Source organism: Carassius gibelio, chromosome A20 (assembly GCF_023724105.1).
Source record: "Carassius gibelio isolate Cgi1373 ecotype wild population from Czech Republic chromosome A20, carGib1.2-hapl.c, whole genome shotgun sequence".
NCBI lineage: Eukaryota > Metazoa > Chordata > Actinopteri > Cypriniformes > Cyprinidae > Carassius > Carassius gibelio.
The window spans coordinates 15,028,447-15,041,466 of record NC_068390.1 but is presented as its reverse complement, the minus strand read 5'-3'; the positions used below and the strand labels follow the sequence as shown (position 1 = coordinate 15,041,466).

At 36.8% G+C, this 13,020-nt stretch overlaps 1 protein-coding gene across 5 annotated transcripts in view; it reads right to left on the bottom strand.

Annotated features, from left to right (window-relative positions):
- The window catches only part of LOC127938924 (palladin), a 178,781-nt gene extending 167,943 nt beyond the window's left edge, over window positions 1-10,838 (bottom strand). For 3 of the 5 annotated variants that reach the window (XM_052535841.1, XM_052535845.1, XM_052535842.1), the window contains exons 1-2: window positions 10,630-10,838; window positions 8,399-9,316 (exon numbers count right to left, since the gene is read on the bottom strand). In XM_052535841.1, the coding sequence (XP_052391801.1) occupies window positions 8,399-9,315 (917 nt within the window). In that variant the 5' untranslated portion in view covers window position 9,316; window positions 10,630-10,838. The remainder of the gene's footprint in view (window positions 1-8,398; window positions 9,317-10,629) is intronic. The other 2 variants (XM_052535843.1, XM_052535844.1) reach the window with 2 other exon arrangements.
- Window positions 10,839-13,020: the final 2,182 nt, after the last annotated feature.

The window sequence follows — 13,020 nt, the reverse complement described above, 5'->3', positions numbered from 1 at the left end:
ACAAACACACACACACACAAACACACACACATAAACAAACAGATGTGCTCTACCCTAAGAGATCTCTGGGCTTCATTCCTTAGATGCATAAATCTATAGAGGCACCTCTATAAACATGGGCACTATTTACCTCTGTGCCAAAGCCAATGTTTATCTAACACCTTTCCTCTCCACACCTGCAAATGATTGGAGCTAATGGTTTAAATAAAAGAATGTGAACTAGGAAGATAAACTCTCTACCAGAGATGATGTCACTGGGTCAGTATCCTGGTCAGGTCTTTTCACTAAAAGACGAGCAAGCAGTCAGCCTTACTAATCTCTCGTGAAGGCCGATTCCACACAAACGTCAGCCTTAAAGTAAAAAAAAATATATAAAGTGTTTTCTCAAGGAAATGTTCCGATTGGGTCTATATTGTACTGTTCATTATTATTCCTTACTGTGACTGTTTGGATCAGTCATATAGTCATGGACCACTCACGTTTCACAGTAAAAGATGAATGCTTAATGCACAACACTTAAAAGAAGGTGCATTAGCTCACAGATATACTCAGTTGACACATGCTGATGATGTCCTTTATAGGTTCAGCAGACGCAAAAAGAAAACTGATGCTGTTTAGTCACACACAATTTAATTCCAAAAGGGTGCGTGAGAATGACTTCACACCCATTACTTTATGAAAATGATCTGGAGCTACAAAAATAAATAAATTATGCACAAAAAAATTCACATTTGATGATTATGTCAGCCAGAAGACTCTAAAGTAATATAATACAGTACATTGTGTAAGTTGTTATTGTAAGTCCTATATTATCAAAATGTTTCATTGTATATATATTGAATATCCATTCAGTGTGATTCATTGCCATTTGCCCTTCAAGAAGCAAAGACAGAGACAAGAATATGCATGTACTGTATCTGATGCAGACCTGAGCTGCAGTTACACAGGTACTCAATGTATATATTAAACCATTGTCTGTTACTAGAGACCCACTCTATTTACTCTGTCACAATTTCCATTTTTAAACAATACATGTAAAGAGATCTTAAGTTGTGAGATCATAGAGATGGTCCTGACAAAAAGACTATCCTAACTATATTATTATTATCTTATCTAACTCGATTTATCTATTATTATTATATTATTATTATTATTTATTTTGGGGAAGTCATGGCCTAATGGTTTTAGATTCTGACTTGTAATCCAAAGGTTCGAGTCTCGCCTCGGGCTGGCAGGAATTGTAGGTGGAGGGAGTAAATGTACAGTGCTGTCTCCACCCTAGATATCATGACTGAGGTGCCCTTGAGCAACGCACTGAACCCCCGACTGCTCCCCAGGTGCCGCAACATAAATGGCTGCCCACTGCTCCGGTGTGTGTTCACAGTGTGTGTGTGTTCACTGCTCTGTGTGTGTGCACATTGGATGGGTTACATGCAGAGTAGGAATTCTTAGTATGGATCACCATACTTGTCTGTATGTCATGCCACTTTAACTGTTCTCTTTAATTCCTCATGGACAACGAAAAATTTATTTCTTAATCAGTATTCTCATTTTGTTGCCCAGTAAAGATATCCAGTATACAACATTATTAAAACAAGATAAAATATATTTAAAATTCTTATTCAATTTAGCTTCTCAGGTTAACTGATAATTGTTTAAAATACTTGGAAAACAAGACAAAAATGCTAATCAGTATTACCATAAATTGGAAAATGGTTCACAATTACACTTTCGCAATTATTAAGTTTCCAAACCAAGTATCATAACTATAAAGATAACTATAAGGATAAAGATCAACAGATAATAATGTTTTGTTCATAAGCATGTGCTGTGGTTGCCTCTTAAAAGTTAATACATCAGCTGCATATATTGTGATGTGAACTTCACTCTTCACATAGAATTAGAACGATTTATATTTAGTTATCTTCTTTAGACAGATACATTTATCTACAGTATATATTTATCATCCTTATTATTTTCCACTTGGAAACAGAAGTCTCCCTTATGTTTTCAGAAACCTCTAGCCCTGAACTCTCCATGCAAACTATGAAAAATCTGTCTCGATAAATATAACTCTAGGTTATGGAATACCTGTATGTATTCTCTATAGTATTTATACCAAGGGTCTCTGCAGTGTCTACAATGAGGTGCAAGTTAATAAAACCATATCTGTTCTTGCAGAATCTGACTCGAACCTGAGATGCAACACTCCCACCTAGAGGCAGAAAATCCCACCGTCAGTCAATCTTAGATAAATGGCAGGACACATTCTATATCTCCATGTGGGGCTATTCAATGTGCTCTCTCTCTCTCTCTCTCTCTCTCTCTCTCTCTCTCTCTCTTTCCAACAACTACATAGTCCCTAAGAAGGTGTAGAAAGGTGGAGAAAGTAAAGCCATACTGAAAATGTCCAGTCATGGCATGGATAGCATTCCAGAGCCTGGCTCCCTCATGCCGGCTGGAGGCCTATTTATATTGACAGGATGAGGCCCAGTTGCAGTGGCAGAAGGATGAGGCTTTGCATTTTCAGTGTGCAACCACCACATCCATGGAGTCTAAGTGTGTCTCTGTCCCCTTTCATTATGCAACCCAATGTGGGCAGAAATACCCATTTAAGAACAGGCTAAACTTACTAACTTAAACCAGACTGGTTTATTGTTTAGAGCTGGATTAATGCTAGTCTAGTGATATATGCATTCCTTAGCATATCCAATAGCTCAGAACAATTTGATGATGGAACAGAAACTATGGACTCTCTCTTTTCTAGCATTTTAGTTACGGTTTCTCCTTTACGCTTAAAGGGTTAGTTCACCCAAAAAAGAAAAATGAGACTGCGTATTGAATGGCAGGAAAGTACCCTATCCTACAGAAAACTTAAAAAATGTCTAGATCTGATTACTTTGCATCACTTTTAGAAGGAAACAAACATAACCCCAAGTATTTATTCAATACAGTGGCTAAATTATTGAAAAATAAAGCATCAACAGGTGTTTGAAATCTCCCAGCAGCACAACAGTAATGACTTTATGAACTACTTTACTTCCAAAATCGATACTATTAGAGATAAAATTATAACCATGCAGCTGTCAGCTACAGTATCCCCTGAGGAACAATTCTACTCATTCTCTACTATAGTAGAGGAAGAATTGTATAAACTTGTTAAATCATCTAAACCAACGACATGTATGTTAGACTCTATTCCATCTAAGCTCATAAAAGAGGTGCTTCCAGAAGTCATAGATCCTCTTCTGACTATTATTATTTTGTCATTGTCATTAGGATATGTCCCCAAAACCTGGCTGTTATTGAGCCTCTCATCATAAAACCACAACTAGACCCCAAAGAACTAGTTAATTACAGACAAATCTCGGATCTACCTTTTCTGGCCAAGAAACTAGAAAAAGTATCCTCACTATTTTATTTCCTTCTCAGAGAAAAATGGTTTCTGTGAGGATTTCCAATCAGGATTTTTATACCGTATCAAGGTACTGAGACTGCTCTCATTAGAGTTAGAAATCATCTGCCCTTTTCATCTCTATTAGTCCTGTAACTAGTGTTCGACACTATTGACCACAGCATTCTTTTGAATAGACTAGAAAACTTTGTTGGCATTAATGGAAGTGCATTAGCATGGTTCAAATCATACTTATTTGACCACCATCAATTCGTAGCAGTAATTGAAGAGGTATCATATTGATCACAAGCGCAGTATGTAGTACCTCAAGGCTCAGTACTAGGGCTGTTACTTTTCATGCTTTCATATTGGAAGATATCACAGAGAAACACAGTGTTAGCCTTCACTGTTATGCTGATGATACCAGCTCTATATTTCTTCACGGCCTTGTGAAACTCACCAATTTGAAAAACTGGAATGCATAGTCGGAACGGAACGGAATGCATAGTCAATATAAAAAACTGGATGATGAGAAATTTCTTACTGCTAAATTGCTAAGAGTTGATGTGTTTACTACAGGATTTAAAAACGTATGTAATAACCTAGAACACTGTCTAATACTCGATGGCTGCTCTGTCAATTCTTCGTCATCAATTAGAAACCTAGGCGTGCTATTTGATAGCAGTCTTTCCTTTGAAAGTTTCTAGCATTTATAAAACTGCTTTTATCCATCTTAAAAATATATCTACATTACGACCTATGCTCTCAATATCTGATGCAGAAATCTTAATTCATGCATTCATGGCCTAAAGGTTAGATTATTGTAATTCTTTATTGGGTGGTTTTTCTGCACTCTTAATAAACAAACTCCAGCAGCAAGAGTTCTTACTAGAACCAGGAAGTATGACCATACTAGATCGGTTCTGTCAACACTGCACTAGCTCCCTAGTAAACATCATATAGATTAAAAAAAACTTGCCTATTATTTATAAATCCCTGAATAGTTTATCACCTCAGTATTTGAACAAGCTCTTGAACACTTCCCATTCTGTCATTGATGGAGTTTTGGTTCCTTGCCGCTGTCACCTCTGGCTTGCTTAGTTGGGGACACTTAATTTCCAGCGATATTGTCAACTTGATTGCACAGATACAATTTAAACTGAACAGAGCTGAATGATGACACAACTGAATTTAATGATGAACTGCCTTTTTGCATTATTGACACACTTGCTGTACAGTTGCTTTGACACAATCTGTATTGTTAAAAGTGCTATATAAATAATGGTGACTTGACATGACTTGAATGTGCTCTCAACATTCTGAAACAAGGAGTAACATATAAAAAAGTTAGAAAAATGTCCAAGTAAGTTTCTTCAGAAAAAAAAGTCCCATTACCGATGTATAAATTCATACATTTTTGTTCTAACCTTTTGAGAAAATTTAAAAAAACAGATAACATTGAATTATCATTCTGTTAACAGTGCAGGAAGAATGTTTGTTCATAACTTTGAGAGAACCTTGCCTTGAACCTTGAACATTAACCAAAGATCTGAGATCATTCCCTGTTAGATGAGTACATATAATTATCATTTTAATTACTATATTTACACATATACAAGTGTATACAAAAAAATTAAATTGGTTTCTATCCCATCCCATTCTTTCATTTCAGGTGAAATGTATATCTGACATTTAAAGCTTCTGTTTAAGAACACTCCACATGGCTTGTGTCTGTAACTGTTTATTTCCACTGCTGAATGTCCACTGGGATTGTGGACAGTGGAAACTACAACAACAACAGACTTACATGTGAGTAGAAACAACGTCAATAGGCATCACATTAAGGTAACCATCTGACTGATAGCAACTGGTTGTTCAAAAAATATTTCCTCTGTGTTATCAGAGGAATGGAGAGATCAGCTCTAATGAAAATGACCTTTTAAAACCACTAAGGAATGATGTAGAGTTGCACTTTTAATTGTAATGAGAGAGATAGGGCTAGCAGATTAACAAAAGAGCTGGAGAGTTCACAGACCTCATCACTTCTTTGCAACTGAGTTTCAAATACACCAGCAGTTACTGGAATGAAAGCATCTACTAAATGCAGGTAAAGATCCCCAGTCAAACAGCAGCTGTACCAACATGATTCTTAAGGAGAGTAATGGGACCACACAGACATTCTGTGATCTGTTAGCCACCACTAATTTCCACATTGGACACTCTGCCCACTCACATTGTGGAACAGCCCTCTCAAGTAGCGGTTCACCATTAAGAATATCTCTGAAACATCTGTAAACACATAACATGCTCACTCAGATGATCTCACCTGATCTCTTCTCAGTGTAACCATCTCGATAATGTGTGTGTGCTGGAATCATATGGGTAAACAATGATGAATATTGCAAAGCCCAAATGAAGAAAATATGGTTTTATGGTATCTGATCTAGCATGATATTTGAATTGTTTATACCATCAAAGAATAAATGGTTGGTTACCTAGTGAGCCTAAATTTATAGAAAGTGGAGACATTAATAAGGTTATATTCAGTGTCTGAATTATGAAGGGTTTGGGAGGACTCTGATTCCACTAATTAACACTTTAACTCCCAAAGGGAAGTCAAAATAAAGATATTATATGTATTGTTTTATTATATGTTTTGGATGGTAAATGTACAAAATATAAGTATTGTCATTGTCACTTTAGTTTTATACAGCACAAACATTGCATAATTCCCATTGTAAAATAACCTTAAAAATTACTGACAAAAATTATATCTAAAAGTCGACTGTCATCCAAAGTCATTGAATAATTCATATACTCCCTTTCTTTTTGTCCTTTGGAACATTTGCAGAAATCATTCAGAGCTTACACAGTACTGAGGAGTCACTCGCAGGAGGGACTGAATTTGGAACACCACCAGCAAGACTGCAGTGGTATCACTAAAAATAGCATCTGTTTGTTTGTTAACTTTCTTGCTTACTGTATAAGATCTCATTCACACAGTAAACAATGCAGTTTATTCTAATAGCAGGTCATTTATGACAGAAACGGACAGTTTTCCCCATACACAGTCTTGATGAATAAAAAAAGGACAAGAAGTTCATCAAGTTTTCTTCTATTTTATACACAGTTTTTGTCAGTGCAACAAGGCTGAGAATAGACAGAATGGCATTTTACAGCCATATGAGAATTTTCCTTTTCTAAAAAAAAAAAAATGTTTTATGTTAAAGCTACTTCAAGAAACTTTCAAATTGCATAACACATAATTACCACAATTGTTACCACAATAATTACCACAAACAAGAATTTTAAACCACTTTGTACTAAAACGTTCCTAACAAGTTGCTACATAAATTAGCCTTCTGACTTAGCCTGTTAATTGACATCATGACCATCGGGTTCTGGTAGTAAAAATCCCATTCATATTCTCTAAGGGAACTGATCTTGACTTGAACAATAATTTATAAACCTTTATACAGACCTACTGTAAGCTGAAAGGTACTTCTCATGAACTACTATAAATGACATAGGCTGTATCGAAAATGCATGAATTAAAATGTCGTGGAAAAGTTCATTTATTTCCGTAATTCAACTCAAAATGTGAAACTCATGTTTCAAATAAATTCAATGCACAGACACTGAAGTAGTTTAAGTGTTTGGTCCTTTTAATTGTGATGATTTTGATGATGATGCTAACATTTAACAAAAAACACCAATTCACTATTTCAACTGATTTGAATACTTCATAAGACCAATAAAATAAATAAACATTTTTAGTTAATTGTTGGCCTTCTGGAAAGTATGTTAATTTACTGTACATGTACTCAATACTTAGGTAGGGGCTCCTTTTGCTTTAATTACTGCCTCAATTCAGCGTGGCATGGAGGTGATCAGTTTGTGGCACTGCTGAGGTGGTATGAAAGCCCAGGTTTCTTTGACAGTGGCTTTCAGCTCATCTGCATTGTTTGGTCTATTGTTTCTCATTTTCCTCTTGACAATACCCCATAGATTCTGGCAACAGTCCAGTTTTCTTCTCCTTAGCCTATGTAAGATGCCTCTGACGATGTCTGTGGTTCAGGAGTGGCTTAACAAGATGAATACAACAACTGTAGCCAAATTCCTTGATACGTCTGTATGTCTTGACCCCAGCCTCAGTCCATTCCTTGTGAAGTTCAAATTCTTGAATCGGTTTTGCTTGACAATCCTCATAAGGCTTCGGTTCTCTCGGTTGGTTGTGCACCTTTTTCTTCCACACTTTTTCCATCCACTCAACTTTCTGTTAACATGCTTGGATACAGCACTCTGTGAACAGCCAGCTTCTTTGGCAATGAATGTTTGTGATTTACACTCCTTGTGAAGGGTGTCAATGATCGTCTTCTGGACAACTGTCAGATCAGCAGTCTTCCCCATGATTGTGTAGCCTAGTGAACCAAACTGAGAGACCATTTTGAAGGCTCAGGAAGGCTTGCAGGTGTTTTGAGTTGATTAACTATATTGGCATGTCACCATATTCTAATTTGATGGTATCGTGAATTGGTGGGTTTTGGTTAAAGGTCGGCCAAAATCATCTTATTAAAAAAACCAAAGACTTAAACTACTTCAGACTTGAGTTTACATGAGTTTCACAATTTGTTTTGATTTACTGAAATGAATTAATTTTACGACAACATTCTAATTTATTGAGATGGACCTGTATAGACTCATTAACTATTCCCTCCTCCAATAAGACAGTCTTGCTGTGAATGGCATCTTTTGGTAGAACCAGGAAAATCTGAATTTTTTTTTTTTCTGATTTCCAAATACTTTTTTTGCTTCAAATCAAAGTTTGTAATGTTGTGATTCACATTGTAGCTTGTTGGTTTGGTTCATAGCTTTTAACTCTTTCACATATACTTTTTTTTTTAAATACCCATGAAAAAAATATGAAAAACACATGAAAAACAACACAACACAATGCTAAGGGATACTGGCAATACCTGAGTAGCATAAACCAGGTTATCCTACCTGACTAGTGGAAGGGGGTTTCCAGTCACTCTGCATTCAAGGTGAATAGGGCTTCCTTCTGCCACTTCCTGGCTCTTCAGTTTCTGAGTGAAGTGTGGAGGAGCCATGGGACCATCTAGACTTACCCCTCGGCCTAGATGCTCTTCTGACCCAACATCAGCCAGTCCCTGGTGCGTACTTTCCTGCTGGAGCTGAGATGAAGAGGATGAAGGTGGCTGAGCCTGCTGCATGGCCAGCCGATGACTCCTTGGAGACAAGTAGCCACTGTCAGGTGAAGAGGATTCTTCATCACCTTGCTGGTCCACACGTGTGGAGCCTTTGAAGATGGAAGAGAGCTCCTCAATGAAGGTAGCAGCTCGGCTGCAGAACTCAGTAGCTGAAGCAGCTCGTTCGTTGAGCTCTAGTCCTCTGTGAACCAGCCGGGGACGGTCCTGCTTATATACTGGTGTGATGGATTTTTGGCAGACAAACTTTTCGGGTGATGTAAGAGTAGTGGAGCGCTGGTTAGGCCTGCTGAGTGGCATGCTCTGATTGGATGTGACTTTACTTGATGTGGTATCAGTTGACTGAGATGCTGAATCTGAGAGAGCAGTGTCTTTGGTTCCTGAGGAATGGGGCAGGTGCTCGCTGGGAACAGGGGGTTCATCTTGGTCATTTGGGTCATCTACATCACTCATGGCTTCACGAGCCAGGTCCAGACTAAGGCTGATCTCGTCCTGGCTCAGGAAAGCAGAAAGTTCTGAAAAGTCCCCATCCCCACTTTCAAGCTCAGCCACTGAGTCCAAGTAAACCTCGCCATCAAGAGGTGGCACTGAAAGCATGCCCCCATCCCCCTCTAAAGATACACCCCCTGGAGGACACGCCTCTTTCATTAGCAGAGAGATGGGGAGTGTGTCATTCCAGCTCCCGTCCTGCATCCTGCAATACACAAATCACCGAAAAGAAAGGTAAAAAAAAATTGTGGATCATCTTATTTAAAAAAAAATTGAATTTAAAGCTCAGAAATATCAGAATCATAGTCTTAAAGACAAGCAATTTCTGCAATATATGCCACATTCATGCACTTAAAATATGAGATTGATCATGGACAGTTGTCAAATGATGACTCAGGCTGGCTACATTGGGCACAGCTGTTCAGCATTAACAAAGGCTTGTCATGAGACTCAACAAGGCATGAGTGCCATTTAACACTCATGCTGACTTTATCTCTTTTATTCCCTCTTTTACATCATCTACTCTTCACTGTCCCTGCATCAGTCTATATCTATTTTTCCAGTGCCTTCATCCAGCGCTGGAGTAATGGTTGCTAAAAATTCAGCTTTGCCACCACATGAATAAATTACATTTTAAAACATAAGCTTTTATTTTACAATTTTAATAGTAATTCACAATATCATAATTTATGCTGTACATTTGATCAAATAAATAAAGCCTCTATGAGCATGAGAGGGTTCTCTCAAAAACATCACAAATTCATACACCAACATACATTCATTCATTCAACCAACAGATCAGGTCTCTGAGAAAACACACCTCAGCTCTGAATACGTGCAGAACTGGGAATTTATGGCCTATTAATTGATCTCCTGGAGTGCAGTATTATAATCATGTCTCCAGGTCTTATTATAGCTGACTCTGTTTACACAATGTTTATGTAAAGTGAGCAGATGTTGTATGTAAAGGTGTGCAGTGTGTGCATTTGAAGGGACGTGACAGTGTGAGTTTCTCCCCATCATGGCGTCCTGAAGACCAGCTGTTGTTATTTTTAATCCTCAAGGGCTGCATTTCACAGCAGCTACCACCTCACCACCAAGAGTCCTTCTTTTTTTGTTTTAAACACAAGTTCACACACACGCTGCTTCTACATTATTCATGTGCAAATTATGGCATCTTTATGTTGAATTGATGAATTATAGATAGCGGAATATGAACGTGATATGCCAAACAATTGTCAAAGCCAAGACTGACAGACAGACACGCTTGATTTAAGTATTAATCATATGGTGGGATGAAACTGAATGAAGAATTGAAGGAAATGTAAAGCTGAAACCATATATCTCCGATGACCATTCATTGAGAGATGTTCTGAATCGAATTATATAATTTACTTAAAAATATGTATAGTTTTGTATAAACAGAATAAAACAAGTCACATGTAATCTACTTACATACAAAAGCAAAAAGACAATGACATTATATATTAATAAATTTAATAAAAAATAGCCATTTACCTTAAGTCAGTTTTTACAAATGTCCGTCCCCGTCAGAATGTATCAGTTTTTCTGAACTTCTCTATGCAAGAAAATGAAGAAAGATGTGTTTATTTCTTCTGGAAGTTGTGGGTCTTTTCTCTGTCCTATGTTTCTTTTGTCTTGTTTTGCCGAGCACTCTGAGGTGAGCTGGTTAAAGTGTCCCGAGAGTAGCCTGCTGTCCCATCTGTCTCGGGCACTGACCGCTAACTGAGCACCGCTAAATTTGGCCCCTAGCTCAGGTTACACAGCAAGAGAGAGAGACACGGTGAGTGTGTGTGTGTGAGAGAGAGAGCTCTGGGGTGTGTAGCATCCATTTGCCCACACCACATCAAATACACAAAAGCATGTAAATGCATTTTGCAGACACCCACTTGACAGTTTGGTTCAAAACAAGCCACCAAAGCACTTTCCGACAATACAAATCTACAAGGCACCTAATACAGGGCACTTACAGTACAGGTAAGCAAATAAACCATTGACTTTTTATTTATTTGCTTCACAATTTATTTAACTTCTCTTTTTGTCTTTATTTTTATCAGTTTCTTTAAGAACTTACAACTTACATAGTAAAATTTGTCCCTGAAACTTAATATTCATAATGAATGTGCTGAGTCTCAATTCAGGCACAGTTTTGACTCTTGACTTTATGTTAGAACCCAAAAGAAGATTCATATTACCTAGTAAATCATTTCATAGTGCACAAATGTTATGTAAAGTACTGTTACATTTTAAGTAATATTCACTGTTATGAATCCATTACAGACATAGACATGACACCAATGTGTGTCAGTAACCAAAGATTCTTAATTTAACCTCATATCAATTGCTCACTCCCTACATACACTGTTATCCCATTAAGACCCTGCTATTAACAGAGTGCTTTATATAGGAATGAGGACACAACAAACTGTAACGTCCTGCCACAAAGTTTACAAGCTCAAAAGTGGTAGACTGTTAACACTTCTTACTGTCTATACTTGATGATATTGCAAGATAAGCAGCTTTATATTCTTTGAATTTGTGACACCCTGTCTAGATGACTAAGATGGAAATTTAAGTTGTTGTTCACCGGTATTATTTCTGGAGCTGTTAACTGTTATATTGAGTCACTGAGTTCTCAAGAACTGTGTTGAGCCTGATTAGTCAATCAATCAGCCACAGACAGATAGATAGATAGATAGATAGATAGATAGATAGATAGATAGATAGATAGATAGATAGATAGATAGATAGATAGATAGATAGATAGATAGATAGATAGATAGATGGATAGATGGATAGATAGATAGATAAAATAATAACAACATTTTAATTTTGGGTGAACTCTTTCCTTACCATGGTGAAACAAGTGGCACTCCACAAGTTTAAGAGAGGTGTTTGTGACGGACTTCAGATGTCTATTTCAGGACACTTATCACGTTCACTTCATAAACACAGACAGCACAGAGCTATTCCTGTTTCTCAACAATCAATGCACTAATTAAAGTTGAGCTTCAATGACAGGAACAAGATGGTCTATCATTTAAAGCACTGTCACAGCACAAACATGCACACGACTGGTTCAGAGGATTACAGTACTTTACAATCTTAGTCAGACACATCAGTGAAATGTTATTCTAGAAAAATTTTCTTCCTGTGGTGTCTCAGACTGGCAGAATAATAAGCTCCAAACTTCACCGCAAGTGTGTGTGTATATATATATATATATATATATATATATATATATATATATATATATATATATATATATATATATATATATATAAACAGGAACTCCTCTAAATTCCAACATAACAGAATATAATGTTCCCTCAATTTGTAATTTTCTTTTCATCTTGTGCAAAAACTTTTTTCAATATTTACTCCCAGTCAGTGCCAGGCAAAGAATGGAACTGAAGAACACCAGACCAGTTTCAGCATTGTCAAAAAACACAGATGTATCAAGTAAATTTCCACCAATAATTTTGCCCGATAAATCTATCATTAATTATAAATATGTGATGTGGGTAGAAATGAAAAAAGATAACTTGTATACAGAATATATATGGAAATTTTATATCTAGCTTTGAAATTAGCCTTAGCAACACAAATGACCTGGCTATTATCCTTGACCATTAGGCTACATTCCTTAATGTTGGTAAATTATTATTTGTATAGTAAATTATTTGTCATTCATGATTTGATATGTGCTGGGAATAATGGAAATGTTAATGACAGAAAAATCCAAGGTGCTCCTCGAAAAATGGCCAAATTGTCCTGTGATGCATTTAGGCTATATCCAATGTTTGGGGTTATTATTAGATCAGCTTAATAAACTAGCTAGTGAAAAGTTTTTTGAGAAGTTATAAAGACGGTTTATAAAAGACCACC